General features: G+C 42.0%; 1 protein-coding gene across 7 annotated transcripts in view; it reads left to right on the plus strand.

The window, feature by feature from the left end:
* Window positions 1-2,183: 2,183 nt before the first annotated feature.
* Window positions 2,184-19,351, plus strand: part of DCLK2 (doublecortin like kinase 2) — a 176,083-nt gene continuing 158,915 nt past the window's right edge. For 3 of the 7 annotated variants that reach the window (XM_054485681.2, XM_054485683.2, XM_063664177.1), the window contains exon 1: window positions 2,407-3,501. In XM_054485681.2, coding sequence (XP_054341656.1) covers window positions 3,081-3,501 — 421 coding nt within the window. In that variant the 5' untranslated portion in view covers window positions 2,407-3,080. The other 4 variants (XM_054485680.2, XM_063664176.1, XM_063664175.1 and 1 more) reach the window with 3 other exon arrangements.

The following is a 19,351-nucleotide window of genomic DNA, read 5'->3' on the forward strand; positions in this document are numbered from 1 at the left end:
TGCAAGATGACCCCAATAATTGCTGACTCCTAGTCACACCCTAGTGTAGTCTCCTCCCACATCAAACAGGGCTGACTTGTGTAACCTACAGGATATTGTGGGAATAACAGTATATGACTTCCAAGGCTATATCATAACACACATTGTGGCTTCCACCTTGTGCTCTCTTGGATGCTTTTTCTAGAGCAAGCTTGTCCAATCCATGGCCTGTGGACAGCACACAGCCCAGGACAGTTATGAATGCAGCCCAATGCAAATTCATAAACTTTCTTAAAATATGAGATTTTGTGATTTTTTTTTTTTTAGCTCATCAGCTATCATTAATGTTAGTGTATTTTCTGTGTGGCCCAAGACAATTCTTCTTCTTCCAATGTGCCCCAGGGAAGCCAAAAGATTGGACACCCCTGCTCTAGAGGAAGCCAACTGACAAGTCATGGTGACACTTAAGCAACTCTATGGAAAGGTGCTCATGACAAGGAACTGAGGCCTCCTTACCATTCATGTGAATGGGCTGTCTTGGAAATGGATCTTCTTGACCCAGTCAAGCCTTTAGATGGCTGTGACCCCTGTCAACATCTTGACAGCAATCACATGAGGCTTTGAGGTAAACTGCTCCCAGATTTCTGATCTGCCAAAAATGCTGAGATTATGCATGTTTATTGTTGTAAATCATTAAGTTTAGGATAATTTGTTTTTACGGCAATAGTTTACAGAGTCTTTTTTCCCCCTAAGAAATACAAACAGTGATACAAATGAACATGGCCATCTTAAGGCAAGTTGATGGGCTCTGTGGAGTTACTAGTACTTAGATGGAACCTTATCTCAATAAATTTGCAATTTAGTTTCTTGTTTCTCAAAGTCTTGTACCAAGACCAGCAGCATTGGCATTACCCGGGGGCTCATCAGAAATGCAGAATCTCAAACTCCACCCCAGAGCTACAAAATAGCAATCTGCATTTTAATGAGATTCCCCTATGACATGTAAATATATTAAAGTTTGAGAAGCAGCACTGATTTATTTGATTCCTGGTGTTACAGCCTGTGGTTGGAAACTCTGGATATGCCTTAGGGGTACTTTAAAAAAAAAATACTGTTGGAGAAGCCCATCTCCAGAAATTCTGATTTAACTGATCTAGGTTGAGGCCTTTTAAGGTGGTGGACCTAATGATGCTGCAGGATTTTCCTCTAGAAAAACTACATTGAAGCCTCAGATCAGCTCTGACTTCCTAGCATGCCCCAACCCCGCAGGAAGTTAGATACGCCCAGGTGTATGCCCAGAACTGCCTTAGGAGTGGTATTGTGCACCAAGCAGGAGACCTCTCCGGAGCTGCCATGCAGGGTTTGTGTGTGTGTGTGTGTGTGCGTGTGTTTGGTGGGGCGCACCAACTTCACAGATGCTAGACCGTTGCATGTGCTTCTACGTTCTTTTATTCATGCTCTTCCAGGACTCAGTTCAACCCGAGAAAAAGCAACTATGCCTTTCTTCCTGAAAGGTCAGTTTGGATTGCTGTCTAGGGCTGCTCGGAAAACCAGGTGTTGAATGTTCTAAGGTTTCACGTGCCAAATTGGGATCAAACATATTTGAGCTTTATTTTTCCTAATAACAAAATGCAAATAACTAGTATTTCTCTTAAGTCTTGGAAAAGATGTTTTTATTGTTGAATAGACACTACGGCATTAAGATTTCCACTATGATGGGTGCTCACAAATGATAGGCCTCTTAGGTAAGAAGCTTTAATTGACAACATTAAATATGCGGGTGGGGGAGTGGGTGCAGAGTCTCTCTTTCCTTTGTTAGGGCATCCCAGTGACAGAAACAATGCCTGACACATGGTACGCTCTCGATAAATATTCGTTGATTACATAACCCCCTCTACTACCCAATAACTTCTCATCATTCATTCAAAGTTACTGAACGTACCATATTAGCGAATCTGCAATGGAAACAGTGGAGGCTGTTTTCTCAAAGGATTTTCTAATAAAGCAACAAATCTTTCTTTAAAAAAAATGAATGGTGGGCCCCAAGTCAATGCTGGGCTTCGGATTTCTGCGGTAGTGTGGCCTGGGGTCCTCACTGGGAGGCTGGCTGGGGATGTGCTCCCTGCCCTTGAATCTCCTTCCTTTGTAGTTTTTGGCCTGCGCGGTTACGTTTCCCAGGCGGAGGAGCGCGCGTCGCGGCTGCGCCCATTAGCGCGCGGCGCCGGGCAGGAGCCGTCAGGCGGGCGGGGCTGCCCAGGACCCGCAGGAGCCGCTCCTCCCGCGCCGGCGCTCGGCCACCTCCTCCGCCCCCTCCTCCCCCGCTCCGCAGTTTGGCATCCCCGGGGCCGGGAAGCCTCCTCCAGCGCTGACAGCCGGCGGGCGGCGGAGGGAGGCCAGAGCGCCGATGCTTGCCGGTGGGCCGGGCCTGACGGCTGCGTGGGAGGCGGGCTGCATTATTTCCCGCTAGGGCCGCGCTCCGGGGGAGGAAGGGGCCAGACACGGCCCTCTCAGCCCCGAACGGCGCGCGCTGCCCGGCGGGCGGGATCCGGTCGCGGCCGAGGTGGCGGCGCTGCACCCCGGGCCTGGGACCGCGCGCGTGGGCGGGGGCCCGCGCGACTCCCCCGGGGGCCTCTCCCACGCTCCGCGCCCCGCCCCACCCTTCCTTCCTTCCTTCCTCCCCTCGACGCTCCCAGGAGCGCTCGGCAGACGCCCGAGCTTTGTGTGCGCCCGCGGGCCCAGCGCGAGCCTCGGGTGGCCCAACTTTGCCTCTCCCGGCCGGCTTCCGAGCGGGACTTGTGAGGCGTGGCCGGGTGGAGGAGGCGCTTGCGGGGGCGTGGGGCTCCCCGGCAGGCGGGAGGCACGGAGCGAGCCGCACTGGACAATGAGCTGGGCAGCTCGGCGCTGCGGCCACTTTTAGCTGAGGGCGCGGGCGGGTCGGCACCTCCGCGGCTCCTTGGCCCCACCTGCGCGGAGGGGGCGGGATGCCAGAGCCAGGTGTCCCGGCGCGTTAAGGGCCCTCGCAGTCAGACGTCCCTGCACCAGCGCTCGCACCCTTAGTCGGCCCGGAACGTCTTTTTGCAGACGCCTTCGGAGCTGCTGCGATGGCCAGCACCAGGAGTATCGAGCTGGAGCACTTTGAGGAACGGGACAAAAGGCCGCGGCCGGGGTCGCGGAGAGGGGCCCCCAGCTCCTCCGGGGGCAGCAGCAGCTCGGGCCCCAAGGGGAACGGGCTCATCCCCAGCCCGGCGCACAGTGCCCACTGCAGCTTCTACCGCACGCGGACCCTGCAGGCCCTCAGCTCGGAGAAGAAGGCCAAGAAGGCGCGCTTCTACCGGAACGGGGACCGCTACTTCAAGGGCCTGGTGTTTGCCATCTCCAGCGACCGCTTCCGGTCCTTCGATGCGCTCCTCATAGAGCTCACCCGCTCCCTGTCGGACAACGTGAACCTGCCCCAGGGTGTCCGCACTATCTACACCATCGACGGCAGCCGGAAGGTCACCAGCCTGGACGAGCTGCTGGAAGGTAGGAAGGGAGGGCGCTGCACGGCAGGTGCGGCTGAGCGCCGGCAGGTGCAGTGGGCGCGAGCCCGCGCAGCGGGGAGCCTGCCGGGTGCTTTCCAAGCAGCACGGGAATTGATGCTTCTGTCTCCTTCTCTAGAGATTGGCTGGGGGTGGGGGCGGTGGGGTGCCCACATACACACTGACTTTCCTTCCCAAGAGGTTTGTCTCTTAAGGAGAAAATTTCCTGATGGTCACGCCAATTTAGGCACTGGTGGCATCTCCTAAGATTGTTGAACTTATTTGTATTGAAGTGCAAACTGTCTGAGAAAATGGTTCTCCCATGGGGAGGTGGGTAATCCCCTACTAATAAGCTCTGTTGGACCCTCGGTGTGGACCCTGGTGCAGGCACCTGTCATGTTCCAGTATTCGGGGTCCTGTCGTGACTGCTGTCGGAAGCTGTGGTTGTGAAATGCTCTAGGTTGGCTTTCCTAGTTTGCCTTGCAGCAGAAGTTACTTGAGGTGAAGAGGGATGATCCTAGACAGCAGGTCTCAACCTTGGCTTCATCTTGGATCACGCTGGGGACTTCAAAAAATGTGGGACCCTGATCCCCCAACCTCCAGATATCCTGATTAAATTGGTTGGGTTTGGGGTGTGGGTTAGGCGCCTGGAGTCTCAAAAGCCCCCCCGCCCCAGGTGATTCTAATGTGGGACCCTGGTTAACAATCACTGTGCTAAAGGGTTTTCCACATTTGGTTGGAAAAAAGGTAAATCAAGGTCAATCTCTCCTGCCTTATCCTCTAATAAGAGTAGCTAATTAGAATGATAGAGGCCATTGGATTCAGCAGTGGGGACTTACTAGTAATTCTGCCGTGTCAACCATGCCTCGGTCAAAGAGACTGCTTGGCTGGATGTTGGGTCATCCTTGAATTCCTGCAATACTTATGCCTCATTCTTTTCAGGTAGAAAAGGCATTATCAGTAGTTAAGAACCTGTTTCCAGTTCTAAATAACATTCAGAAAGACCAGGCAGAACCCAGGTGTGTGCTGACTGCATGTTTACATACAGTCCGCTCTTGTGCATCTTTCTTAATGCAAATGGCACATTCCATGTAGTCATAGCAATAGCTTGGCAGGGAGAGGAAGCTGAGCATCAAGCCAAATGTTTTTCTTATATTATCTCAGCATGCTTTTCTGTTCTGAAGGCATTATCCCCATTTTCTAGATGAGGAAACTTAGGCAGCATGCCTTGCCTCACAGTGCCTGCAGCATATACTTTCTCATCTACGATTCACCTCTACTGAGCTAATGTAGCCACATGGAGGAAAACTAAAGGTGGTTGAGATTGTCTATTTAGTCACTGCCATCAGAAGTTTTTGTTGCCCTGCCTAGAACGTGACCCAGCCAAAATTAAATTGTCTCTCCAGTCTACATATGTGCTTGTGACTTCACCCATTCTGTCAGTTGTGTGTTTTGGTTTTAAGGGCTTCTTGAGGAGGTAAAGGGGATAGCTGGAGGAGTATAAGTAAAAAAGGAAGATACAATGTTCAAAGGGCCTTGTTGCATTTCTTAATCATGTTAAACACTTAAAAGCAATATTTGCCTAGCTATTTTAAAACAGAGTAACCAATTGTTTGACTGACCCAAGATCAGATTTGCAGGATCAAGGCAATGCCTGTTTGCTTAAGCACTTGTTACTCAACATGCCCTTGGGATACTGTTCCTGGTATGGTTTCTTCAGAGTCAACAATGTTAATAACCTTCTCTAAAGAAATTTTAACAATGGATTTACTACATAAAATTGACATAATGTAAAGATGAATCTCATAGGAGAGATGATAAGATGGACATTATGCATGTCCATTAATAGGAGTACATAGTATAGATTGCGTCTTTTACCGCCCACAGCATCCGTGGCCACTGGGTCTAATTCTGCAACTGTAGTTTCAACTACAAATTGACTGTTAACAAATTTCCTTCAAATCATTCACTGATTTTTAGTGGATGGGGATTTGAAAAAAATATTATCTATGGAGTCCAAATCATACCAAAATATGATAAATAATATAACAAATAGTTGCACAGCCAAAATTTTTTTTATGGCTTTGCCCACTTTGAAGAAGTTTTTAATATAATAAAATTACTGCAAAAAAGAAAACTTGGACAGTCACTTTTTTTGTCATATGGAATTCTCTCTGACAGTGGATCTTTGTATAATTCTTCAATTTTCCCCCAAATTAGTAGAATGCTCCATAGTAATGCCTTTTTTTTTTCTTTTTTTTTTTTTTTTTTTTAGAAAATATAGGTACAGTAGTTCACGTCTGTAATCTCAGCACTTTGGGAGACTGAGGCGGGTGGATCACCTGAGGTCATGAGTTCGAGACCAGCCTGACAAACAAGGTGAAACCCCATCTCTACTTAAAAAAAAACACAAAAATTAGCCGGGTGTGGCGGCAGGCACCTGTAGTCCCAGCTACTCAGGAGGCTGAGACAGGAGAATTGCTTGAACCCAGGAGGCGGAGGTTGCAGTGAGCCGAGATCATGCCACTGCACTCCAGCCTGGGCGATGGAGCAAGACTATGTCTCAAAAAAAAAAAAGAAAAAAGAAAAATAGTCATGAATGCTTACTGTCAATCATTCCAGAATGTAAATAGTTTCAACTTTTAACTAAAATTGTGTGCTCAGATTTTTCATGTAGGAGAATTAAGCAGCTATCTGTGAAGTTATTTGCATTAGTAAAAATAAGTCTGTAATATATTCACCACATTGTCAAAATTGACTGCTTTATTTCGTTTTGGTTGATTATTTTTAATAAAGCTCTCTCAGGCAGTATTTTACATCATGTTCAACTAGGCTCTGCTTCTTCGATCCCATGAAACTTGTAGTTTAAGAGGTATGTTTTTTTCTGAAATGTCTTGAGTGAAGAATAGAAAGTGATGACTCAAAACAGTAGGACATGAACATTCATTCAGAGGCCCAATCTCACTGAACTCAGATGACAAAAGAAATTTGCATGGCCCAAATTATTTTTTCTTCTGCCCTTGACCTTGAGAGTCTCTGGAGACTAAAAGCTGTTCTAGTGTGAGCTGGCACTCCTCCAGCACTACACTAAACCAACAAGCACCTTCAATTTATTGATTTATGCACCCTTGCTGGATTAAGTTTGAGTTGATGCTGTGCAGTCCTGTAATCCTGTGTATTCTTTAAAACTAGATGGGGGACCTCTTCCGGCAGGACTATGGCTCTTAATCAGTATTGGGAAAATTAGTTGAGCTGTCTTAAGCTGTGAGCCTGCTGAGCTCAGTATCTGTAATAACCAACAGAGGATGTCCAGATGACTTGTTCTTTAGCTTTTTTATTAGGGACTGATTCATAATTCCTTGTCTTAGTTCTGTTCCATGTGTCTTCTCTCCTTCTGAGCATTTGTCTTCTCTCCTGAGCATTTTGAAATATTTGTAAAGTTTTGATGACCTAAAGAGATATAACCAAGGACAGTAGAAAAAGTGCCTGACCAAGTCAGGATTCCTGAGTTCCACTGACTAGATTTGAGAAAAATTTCACCTCACTTCCCTGGCCTTGGTGTCCTTTTCTCTGGGATGAGCAGTTGGTAGACCACCTCTCTAAGTTAGGTCTCTTCTGGTTTAAAAATGTGTATGTACCCTTCAATTATCTGAGGGGTTATTGGTGGAGCATATGATGGCCTGGGCTGCCTTTCCCTAGCCAGAACCCATCTTCCAGAAAATCGATGAGGCTGCACATGTCCAGATAACAATCACAGAATGGGGTGTATATCTCTGATGAAGTGCTTGCCAAGAGTCGAAGGCATTAAGAGCGACCTATGTCTGTCTCTCTCATTCCAAAATAAAATGTCATTTTGTTATTTCTACTTTTTATCCCTTCATAAACAATAAGCTGATTGTTTTTTGGCATATGAGAGAGTTTTGGTTATTTTGATAATGATACTTTCATTCCTTCATGAAGTTAACATGAACATGTAAGAAAAATAAGATTCTAAAGAAATCAAGCCCATGAAGTTTGAGGTCCTCCTACCAAACCTATATACTGCATCTATTTGGTTAGGTCAGTTCTTTGAAAGTGTTAAATAAACCAAAATACGTTTCTGAGAGTTTTGAAGTAAAAATGAATTTCCACAAGAACCTAGATTGTACTTAGTTGTTTTTTCTTGAAAAATAAGTTTTATAATAGAAACTGTGGAACTTATTATGGTAAGAAGGAAATAAACTCATTAGTTACAAGGTATTTGCACATAGGAGTCGAAAATGGTGCACACTAAAGTCATGCATGGTGATTGGACTTGGAAAGTTAATATTGAAACTTAGGGCTGCAAAATTTTCTTTACCTGTGAAACCCTTTCAGAAGCCCTTTCTCCCTGGCTTCTGAAATTCTGTGTTCTTAACTACTGCATTCTACCACCTGAGAGGAAATGGAGTCCATTCCGTTGGTGGGGTCTTTGGGAGGTGTCTTTGTTCATTTTGTCTTGCTATAACAGAATACTACAGACTAGGTAAGTTATGAAGAAAATAAATTTATTTTATTTTCTAGTTCTAGAAGCTAGAAAGTCCAAGGCACGGCACTGGCAACTGTTGAGGGTCATCCCATGGTGGAAGGGTGGAAGGGTGGAAGGTGAAAGCAAATGTAGGATATAGAGAGAGGAAATGGGGCTAAATTCCCTCCATTTATAACTAACCCACTCCCACAATAACAGCCTTAATCCATTCATGAGGGTGGTGCCCTTATGATCTAATCACCTCTTCAAGGCCTCACTTGTTAGTATTGTTACAATGGCAATTAAATTTCCAACACCTGAAGCTTGGGAGATGCGGTCAACCCACAGCAGGAGGTGAATAAATCATAAAGGCAGAGACTTCATAGGCTGGATTAGTGCCCACAGAGGCCCCAGAGTTTGTTTGCCCCTTCTACCATGTGAGGATGCAGTGAGAAGTCACCATGAGTGAACCAAGAGCCCTCACTACACACCATATCTGTCAGCACCTTGATCTTTGATGTCCTCACCTCCAGAACTGTGAGAAATTGATTTCTGTTTATAAGTCACTCCGTTTTTTGTATTTTGTTATAGCAACTTGAATGGACTAATACAGTCTTCTTTTGCCTCTAAAGTTCATTGATCTTGGGAAATGCTTCTGGGGGTGGGAAAGAGAAATGATTTTGGCTCTATCTGGTTCCATGTCTCTCTTTGAAAGTTGGCTGGGTACTTGATCAGATGTAGTTACCCAGATTTAGATGGAGTTCTTAAAACACCTCAGTAACATACAGGAGGATCTTTTCCATAGACTGTCCTCATGAAAGGGAAAATTACAAACCCAACAGGGGGTGGGACCACAATTGTCTTGTTTATCCCTTTATCCCGTGAAACAAATGCTTCTGGCAAGTGATTTTTTTAAATTAATTTTACTTTTGTGCCCTATTTAAGATGTTTTAATAGTTGAGTATAGGTGGATGTAGATGCTTTAAAAAATCTTTATTTATTAAGATAGCCAGTTGGACAGTTAGCCAGATTTACAGAGGTAGCATAAGTTCAGGTTAAAGGCAAATATTCCTTGCCCCTTTGTGTTATCAATTTTTTAATATATTTTTCTTCAAGAAAAATGATGCAGTATATTTATGTCCCAAGAATTTATCAGTTTCACTAGTATCTGAGATTGAGATGTCTGACTTGAGTTTTCTCTTTGGACAGCTATCACAACCAGATTCTTTTTCTTTTTATTTTTTTGAGACTGAGTCTCGCTTTGTCTGCCAGGCTGGAGTGCAGTGGCACGATCTCGGCTGACTGCAAGCTCCACCTCCCGGGTTCACGCCATTCTCCTGCCTGAGCCTCCCGAGTAGCTGGGACTACAGGCGCCCACCACCGCGCCTGGCTAATTTTTTGTATTTTTAGTAGAGATGGGTTTTCACCGTATTAGCCAGGATGGTCTTGATGTCCTGACCTCGTGATCGGCCCGCCTTGGCCTCCCAAAGTGCTGGAATTACAGGCGTGAACCACCGTGCCTGGCCCACAACCAGATTCTTTCATATTTATTTCTCGTTATGTGTTTAAATCCCAGGATTATTCTAAGCCCGCTAATATTTTCAGTGTCTACGGGAGTTCTCTGCCATAGCTAAGGCTTAGTTGTGTTCATCTTTATCATTATAATTTTAAGCAATTGTTTTTGCTAATTTTTTCATACTTAATTTTAACACAATCTTAATTTTTTAATTTTGTGAGTCAGAAATAAAGTCAAGAGCTTAAATGAATATTCTTTTATTCCTTAAAACACGTTGTAATTCGATCCTAATCCCTGGGATATTTTGTCCTATTTGCTGTGTTTTCAGCAGCCTAAAGGAGAAGTCATTATATTGTAATTTGTCAGAAACTTTTCCTTATAGACTAAAGGAATGGTAAAATACTGGTTTGGTGAGGTCGCCCTAAGTACTTTTCATTACACTGTAACATTTACTAACTTTCAAACTAAGTGACTAAAATAATCTGCAATTTTGACCTACTCTGTTACCTTTTGTTTATTTGTTAAATTATAGTTACTTGCAACCAAAATGCAAAATGTTCACAATAGATGTTTTAAAATATTTTCATTGATCTCTTCCTTCACTGTATGTTTTTAAAACTTCAGATTACTATGTTAACTTTTGAAATAGCAATGTGTGGAAGCCAAGGAGGTTTGCTGAAAATCACTGAGATGAGACAGATTAATAGAAGAAAAGGCATGCAAATTTATTTAACATGTATACACAGGAGCCATTGGAATTAAGACCCAAAGATATAGGGGAAATTGTCCATTTTTATGCCTACATTCAACAAAGTATGGACAGCCATGTAGAAGTATGATTGGACAAAAGAGCATCATTTAATGTTAATAGACTGAGTTGGGACACCCAGCAAGGCCTGTCTGTCTAGATTCTTCTTGGCCTCTGTGAGCAACATTCCTTTCTTCTGGGTGTGGGGCAGGACCCTCTCTGGAATGGGGGTCTTGTGACCTACAGTCAAACCAGGTAGGTCAAATCATTTCTTTGCAGCCAGTTTTTACATACAAAGGGAGGGGGAAATTAGAGTAATATTTTTAGATTTTATGGCTGGCTTTGGGGGAAAAGGGTTTGGGTTACTATGACCTTCCTTGGAGAAGAGGGATTCTAGTTTTTATGGCTAGCTTTGGAGGTGAATGGGACTAACAGCCAGGAGGGCGGGAGAAAGTCAGAGAAAAACATTTGCCTCTGAGGATGCTACTGAGGCCTTCATTTTGGGGTATTGTTTACTGAGCCCCAACAGATGCAGTTATTTCTCAAAGGCAGTCATTGAGAGTCTCTCCCCAATGCCCTTGCTCATCATCTTGGTCTCTTTATTTAATAGTATTTTGCCTTATCTGCTGAAGAATCAAGAAAAAAGGGGTTCTAGAAACTTAATACTGGTAAAAAAGGGGTTCTAGAAACTTAATACTGGTTGTATTGTTCATTAAACCTGTGTGGGAGAACTTGAGATATAGTACAATGTAAACTTGTCTCTTAGTTTAGTGATCAAAGCCAGTTTCTGGAAGGTTCTACCTAAATTTTACAGTGTATTTAAACATTTAGCAGAGTTCTAGCCTGCAGTGGCTGCTTGATAAATGGTGGTTGGTCCTCAGCTTTTTTTTTTTTCTTAATGTGTGTCCTTGTAACTTCTTCCTCTAATTCTAGAGCTACTTCAGTCTCATCCTGCTTATGTATGGCAGCCTTCAGATTTTTTTCTTTTTTCTTTTAAAATTCTTTTTACATTTTATAACTAGAGACAGAGTCTTTGTTGCCCAGGCTGGCCTCCTGGCCTCTCCGATCCTGTCGTCTCAGTCTCCTGATCAGCTGGGATTACACCCTTCAGAAGTTTTGAGACGATGATCATGCTTTCCTCTGCTACGGGTTGAGTGTCCCTCATCTGAAAATCCAAAATGCTCAAAAATCTGAAACTTTTTGAGTACTAATGTGATACCACAAATGGAAAATTCCATACTTAATCTCATGTGACAGGTTGCAGTCAAAATGCAGGTGCACAACATGTAGTTTATTCAGCCTCCCCAAGGGGGAAAAAAAGATCATTCCAGCCCCTTTCAGCTGTGATAAATATTTTCTGTGCATTCCCAGTTCCCCCATGAAAGCACACTCACAAGGAGTAATAAAATGGCACATGCGTAGGCCGGCTGCACCAATGGCAGGTTCTCCACAATGCTCTACATGGGGTTAAGACCTATGTACATTACTCACTGTTTTGCTTTGTTGCTTATTCTCTGTTCTGTGGTGTAAAGATACTGTTGAAAACATCAGTAATACTTGCATGATACTCATAGGGTAATGTAGATATTCCAAAATCTGAAAAAAATCTGAAATCTGAAACCTTTCTGGTCCAAGCATTTTGGATAAGGAATACCCAACCTGTATTTCTCCTTCTCTCTCTTCCTCTAAACGTCATCACCTCTTTTTTGGATAAACATCTGGTTTCTGAATTCTTTATCACTTGCACTGAAACTTTTGAGTTACCATCATTATCAATCACTTGCTCGAAACCGAGGGCTAAGCTTTCCTCTGACTCACAGCAAGATTAAAATAAAGCACAATGGAGAAAGGAATGAGAGATTAAGGAGGAGAGTGTTCAGCAAAGGTCTTCAGAAGCTGAGGAAACTTTTGAGGAAAGTTTTACCTCTATTTAAATGCACCAGTTGAAGGACTGACCCTATATGTACTATGCCCCGTTTATTTACAAATATTAGGTGGCCACGTTTCAATTTGAAGGTTTCTCTGTCTCAGTATCCTTAAGGTTGCATTGTTTCTCAAACTTCAACAATGTTAGCCATTTAAGATTAAAAACAATATAAAAATCCAACATCCAAATTGCAGAAGCCAGGTATTGCCTTAATTACTTTAATTACTTTAGTTACATTGTCCCTTAAATGTTTGTAAATATAAAATTAGGTATGCTTATGCATATAGGTTTTACATAGTGATACAACCCAAACATATTGACAGTGTAAATACCAACAAAAGTGCATTACCAGTAAAAATGCAAAATAGCAATATAAAGCTAGAGATACTGTTTGCTCAAACTAAATTGGTGTTCCCAGTGTGACTGTGGTACTGAGTGCTGAGTTAGGTGTGCTGTATGTTGGAATGCTGTGTAATGAGTCAGTTTTGCACAGCTAATGAGTATTCCTGTAGAGCAAAATTATGTCTTCTCACCTTAACTTGCTGTGAACATGTCTTTTATACATATGAAGTCCACTTCCCTTTTTCCTTGTTAATTCCTGGCATAGTTAGAGTAATTGAAGCCAAAAGACTGTTAACTTAGAAGTAGTTGTTCAGATGTTCCAGAATAGGATTACATAAACATTTTAAGTTTTATCATCAAAATAAATGCACTATGGGCTGGGCACGGTGGCTCATGCCTGTAATCCCAGCACTTTGGGAGGCCGAGGCGGGCGGATCACCTGAGGTTGGGAGTTCGAGACCAGCCTGACCAACATGGAGAAACCCTGTCTCTACTAAAAATACAAAAATTAGCTGAGCGTGGTGGCGCACGCCTGTAATCCCAGCTACTCGGGAGGCTGAGGCAGGAGAAACTCCTGAACCTGGGAGGCAGAGGTTGTAGTGAGCCATTACACTCCACTCCAGCCTGGGCAACAAGAGCAAAACTCCATCTCAACATAATGTAAAAAAACAAACAAACAAAAAACGCACAATGAAAATTCCTATAGTGAGCTCCTGTAGATTTTGGGATATGCTTGGCCCCACGTATGAGGAGCAAAAACCAGATCACAGATCTGATCTGGTGGTTCCATCCTACCCAGGAGATTAGATACGATTTCTTCCTCAGTGGGTAAGCTACAAAGCTTTTTGGTTACTGGGTGGGATTTTCATTTTTACATTTAGCTAATTTATTTGGCCTTCAGTTAAACTCCTCCCAGATTTCAGTGCTCAAACATGGATTTGTGGATGTAACTATTTCTTCATAGATATTCATAGGGTCAAAGTAGCTTTTGTACCCCCTTCTCGGTAGAAGTTATCACAGACCGTACAACTGGTTGTGACTTTAGGAGATGATTTGGTTCAGTCACTTGCCTGTAGGTGTATTGAAAAAGCACTGGTCTTTGAGGTGAAAGGTCTTATTTTGTGTCCCCAGTCCTGCTCTGCAGAAATAGGTGTTATATTCATTGAGCAAATATGTCAGTAATGGTTCAGAGACAAGGCAAATGAGTATGGAGTGGGAACAGCATCTGGGCCAGAGCAGTGCACTTTGTGTTAGTCTGCTAATTCCTTTAAGTTTACATTCTGTGCGGTTTGGCCAGGAAACTCAATTAAGTTGTTTGCCATGACAGAATAATTAATCAGTCTTACTTTTTCTTACTCTGTATTTTTTCTTAACCAGCTGGATGTGGGAACTCATCTGTGATGTATTTAAAATGGACCTTGAAATTATAATCCACCCGGTCTCACACAAACGCCGCGCTTGATGAAGGGTATCGAATCATCTTGTAGAGGCAAATATCTTTTCCTTGGTTACATTCTTTTGGAAGCAATGTTTTTCTTAGTTTCCGAAGTTAGGAAAAACTCTAGGTTCCTAAGATTTTACTGATGTTAGACCTGAAGTGTCTTTCCTTTTCTTTCCTTTTTGTCTTCCTTTTTCTGTGTTACCATATTTAAGTATGCGGGTGTGTATCCTTTTCTCTAAGTTTGAAGAGTCCTTGCACTTTAGATTTGTAAATAAGTTTTCCTTTTTATCATTAAGTTCAGTGCTTGCTTCTACTCCTAGAGTTAGGCATAGTCTCAGTGTCCAAACTTTATACAACTCAATATCTGCCACAAATGTCAAGACAGTTTATAATTACAAACTAGTTAGTTGTGTTAGGCAGTTACTGGACATACTTTAACAGAGGTGTATGAGAGACTTTATAGTAACTGATAGAAAAGTAGCCTAAAATTGCTATTGTTAAAATTTCCACCTACATAAGATTCCATGTAGTTCTTTGTCCTAAAAGGAACATTTATGTGTGTGTCTGTGTGTGTGTGTGTGTGTTAGGAACACTTAACATGAGATTTGCCCTTTCAAATTTAAGTGCAGCGTATGGTAGTATTAACTAATAGGCACAGTGTTGTACAGCCGATCTCCAGAACTTGCTTATCTTCATAACTGGAACTTCATACTCATTGAGCAGCAGCCTCCCATTTTCTTTTCACCTCACTCCCTGGCATACACTATCCTAGTCTCTGTTTTTATGAGTTTGACTTTTTAGATACCCTGTGTAAGTGAAGCCATGCTGTATTTGTTCGTCTGTGGCTTATTTCATTTAACATAACGTCCCCCAGGTTTGTCCATGTTGTTGCATATGGCAGAATTTGCTTCATTTTTAAAGACTGAATAATATCTCATTGTATGTATATACCACATTTTCCTTATCAGTTCATCCATCACTGGGCATTCAGGTTGTTTTCATATCTTAGCTATTGTGAATGGTGGTGTAATGAGCATGAGAGTGCCAATATCTTTTTGAGATGCTTATATCAATTCTTCTGGATATATACCCAAAAGTACAATTGCTAGATCATATGATAGTTTTATTTTTAATTTTTTGAGGAACTTTCACACTGTTTCCATAGCAGCCATAACCTTTTACATTCCCACCAACAGTGTACTAGAGTTCCAATATGTCTATGTCTTCTCTAATACCTTTTTTTTAAAAACCCATTCATCCTAGCAGGAGTGAGGTGACATCTATTGTGGTTTTGATTTGCATTTCCATGATAATTATTGATGTTGAGCATCATATACTTGGCCATTTGTATGTCTTTTTTGAAATGTCTATTCAAATCCTCTTTTTAAAAATGTGTCTGTTTTGGGGTTTTTGTACTATTTCTTATACTTTTTGAATATTAAAGGATAAAGATCACAGGATCTCAATAGATGCAGAATGCAGAAAAAGCATTTGATAAAATTCAATATGTTTTCATGATAAAAACACTCAATAAACTAGGTATAGAAGGAATTTACCTCAAAATAATAAAGACCATATATGAAAAGCCCACAGCCAATATCATACTCAACAGTAGAAAAGCTTTTCTCTAAGATCAAGAACAAGGCAAGGATGCCCACTCTTGCCACTTCATTCAGCCTAGTACTGGAAGTCTTAGCAAGAACAACTTGGCAAGAAAAAGAAATGAAAGTCATCTAAATCAGAAAGGAAGAAGCACAATTATCTGTTTGCAGAAGACATGATCTTATATGTAGAAAACCCTGAGGACCACACAAAAATTGTTAAACTAATACATTCAGTAAACCTTTAGGATACAAAATCAATTAGTGTTTGTATACACTAATAACAAACTAATATGGAAATTAAGAAAATTTCATGTATGATAGCATTACAAAATTAAATACTCAGGAAAGTTAAGGAGGTGAACGACTCTTACACCGAAAACTATAAAACATTGAAAGAAGTTATGGAATACATAAATACATGGATAGACATCCTGTGTTCATGAATTGGAAGGTTTAATATTGTTAAAATTCCCATGTTTCCCAAAGTGATTTACAGATTCAATGCAATTATAAAAATCCCAATGACATATTTATTTATTTATTTATTGAGACGGAGTCTTGCCCTGTTGCCCAGGCTGGAGTGCAGTGGTGCCATCTTGGCTCACTGCAACCTCCACCTCCTGTGTTTAAGCTATTCTTGTGCCTCAGTCTCACGAGTAGCTGGAATTACTGGCTTGTGCCACCATACCTGGCTAATTTTTGTATTTTTAGTACAGACAGAATTTTGCCATGTTGGCCAGGCTAGTCTCGAAATCTTGGCCACAAGCAGTCCACCCGCCTTGGCCTCCCAAAGTGCTGGGATTACAGGCATAAACCACCACGCCCAGCCTCAATGGCATTTTTTACAGAAATAGAAAAACAACCTAAGATTCATGCAGAACCACAAAATATCCAAATAGCCAAATCAATCTTGAGAAAAAAGAACAAAACTAAAGGCATTACATTTCCTGATTCCAAAATATATTACAAAGACACAGTAATTAAAACATTATGATATTATCATAAAAACAGACACATGGAACAATGTAACAGAACCGAGAGCTTAGACATAAACTCAAATATGTATGGTCAGCTGATCTTCAACAGGGTTGCCAAGAATACACAATGGGGAAAGGACAGATTCTTCAACAAATGGTTTTGGGAAAACTGGATATCCACATGCATAAGAATGAAACTGGAACCTGGAACCTTATACATAAAAACTCAAAATAATTTAAAAATTTAAATATAAGATCTGAAACTCCTAAAAGGAAAACATAAGGGAAAAGTTTCATGACATTAGTCTTGGCAATGATTTCTCAAGTATCACACCAAAAGTACCAGCAACAAATGTAAAAATAGACAAGTGGGACTACATCAAACTAAAAAGCTTCTACACAGCAAAAGAAACAAATCAACAGAGTGAAAAAGCAACCCACAGAATGAGAGAAAATGTTTGCAGATAACATGTCTGACAAGGGGTTAATATCTAACAGTGGAGTTTTAAATGTAGAGAGATCACTGTGCTTCAGCTGTTTAAAAAAAGTATGTAAATACACACATATTCCATTGATTAAAAGGCACATCACATTCATTGGACTACAAAGTGCCCTTGGACTCTTGGTGTTTTAATGGTCTGAAATGGAAAAGATACTGGTAGGTACTTGGCGTCCTCATCTCCTGCTAGTGCCCCTAGATGCCTTCAGTTGACTTTTGATGGACTGGCATGACCTACGAGTGTCTCAGACCATGCATGAGGCCCTTCAGGAGCCTGACCCTGAGCCTCCCAAAGTCATTCTAAGAAAACAGTAACACTATGTACTTATTTTGCCTAGATGCAGCGCAAATGCAAACCACGAAATGTGTAAGTCTGTTTTGGAAATACGCATTTTCTTCATTACTTTGACAAACATGTTTTAAGTGCCTGTTGTATTCCAGGTCCTGTGCTAGGTGTTGGTAATATGAAGAAGGTACAGTCAGTTTTTTGACGGAGCTTCTAGTCTAGGCAGTGGCTTGTAACCAGGGACTGCTTTCAGAGTCATTTGTGAAATCAAAACACCTTACCCACATGTTCAGTTCACTCTCACTTTCCAGTGATTGGCTTAGTTGAACTGGGGTGAGGCTTGGGTGTCTATACTTATGCAGCAAAATCACCTGATTTTTAAAGAAATTCTCCACTAAGAACCACTAGCAGAAACAAATAATAAATTGTGATTATGAGAAATTAATATGTTGTAAGCTCAGTACAAAAACAGCAGCGAGGAGTGACATAATTTTTAACTATAATATACCTATAGAAAGTCATAAAACAAACACACACAGCCAGAATTATGAAGTGAACCTCTTTGTGACTACTAGTCATGTCAAGAAATAGAATATTGCCAGCATCTAAGAATCTCTCCCTGTGTCTCTTCCCATTTACAAGTCTTCTGTCTCCCATGGCAACAACAGCCTGGCTCTTGCTTTTCTTCATGGTTTTACCGCCTATGAAGGCATCCCTAATCGATATAGTTTACTTTTTCTGTTTCAAACTCTGTAGGAATTAAATCATAGCACACATATTCTTTTGCCATCTTTTGCTCACCATTGTTTATGAAACTCATCCAAGTTGTTGCATATAGCTCTCATTTGTTCATTTTCATTAGTATGTAGTAGTTCATTAGTGACCTCACCACAATCTGTATACCCATTCTCTTATTGGACATGTGGGCCGACTCTCATCTTTGGCTATTGAGCAATGCTTCTATGAACATGTGTGTGTGTATAGAGTGTCTATGTGAATGAGTTTCTCCAGGCTGTTTTCCTAGAGTGTATTTCTGGGCCATTGGATGTGTGTTGTTAACTTAGCACTAGATAATGCCAACCTAAGTGATTGAACCAATCAGTTTTTCCTAAGTGATTTAACCAATTTAAAAGCTTTTCAGTGTATGAAGGTTTCTATTGCTTTACTAAACTCCTTGCTGGAGGTGCTTAATCTTGAAGGGTCAGTGGAAAAGAGACAAGAAGAGAGGAGGAAGGTTATTTCCAGCATACAAGAAGGAATGAGAATAAAGAGGGTATGATAAGTTTGGAAGGAAATTGCAAACATGCTGATATGACACTAATGTAGGAACCTGCAGGGAAGTGGTGGGAAATGAGGCTGGAAGTGTGTGATGTGCTGAAGAGTTTGGCCTTCGTTCTAAGGGCAGTAGAGAGACAAGAAAATCAAATATACATTTTTTAAAAACTTGTGACAGCTGTGTGGAGGATGAGGCCCAGATGTGGGGGCTCTTTACTACTCTAATCTGGGAAGAAATGAGAGAAGGCAGGGTAGAAGGAGTTGGTTTCCAGAGAGGTTTAGACCAAAGTCAACAGTTCTGCCAATTCTGTTGAATGTGGGGGAAGGGCAGTGAAGAAGGAAGCTGGGTTTTTGCTTAGATGACGGAACAGTGGTTATTCCGTTCAATATGTTGGGGACTTCAGGAAGAGGAGAGTGTGAGGTCAGGGTGGCAGTAATGGAGAGTGAAATTCGTTTTAGACATGTAGCATGTGAGATATTCATAGATTATCTAGAGAGAGATGTTCTGTTAGTGGATTGAACTCGAGAAAGATCTAGGCCAGAAATGTCCTCAGTGTTTGATTCCTCAGAGTGTAGATGGTGGTTGAAGCCATGGATAAAGATGCAGCTGCCCAGAGAAAGTCTAAGGAGGATGAGGGGTGCCTGGGTGGGTGTGGAAAGAGGATCCTGAAAAGCAGACTGAGAAGGAGCAACCTAAGAAATGTGAGGTAAAGGTAAGGGAGATCATAGATGCTAGGGAAAAAAGGATTTGCA

This window comes from Pongo pygmaeus, chromosome 3 (assembly GCF_028885625.2).
Source record: "Pongo pygmaeus isolate AG05252 chromosome 3, NHGRI_mPonPyg2-v2.0_pri, whole genome shotgun sequence".
NCBI lineage: Eukaryota > Metazoa > Chordata > Mammalia > Primates > Hominidae > Pongo > Pongo pygmaeus.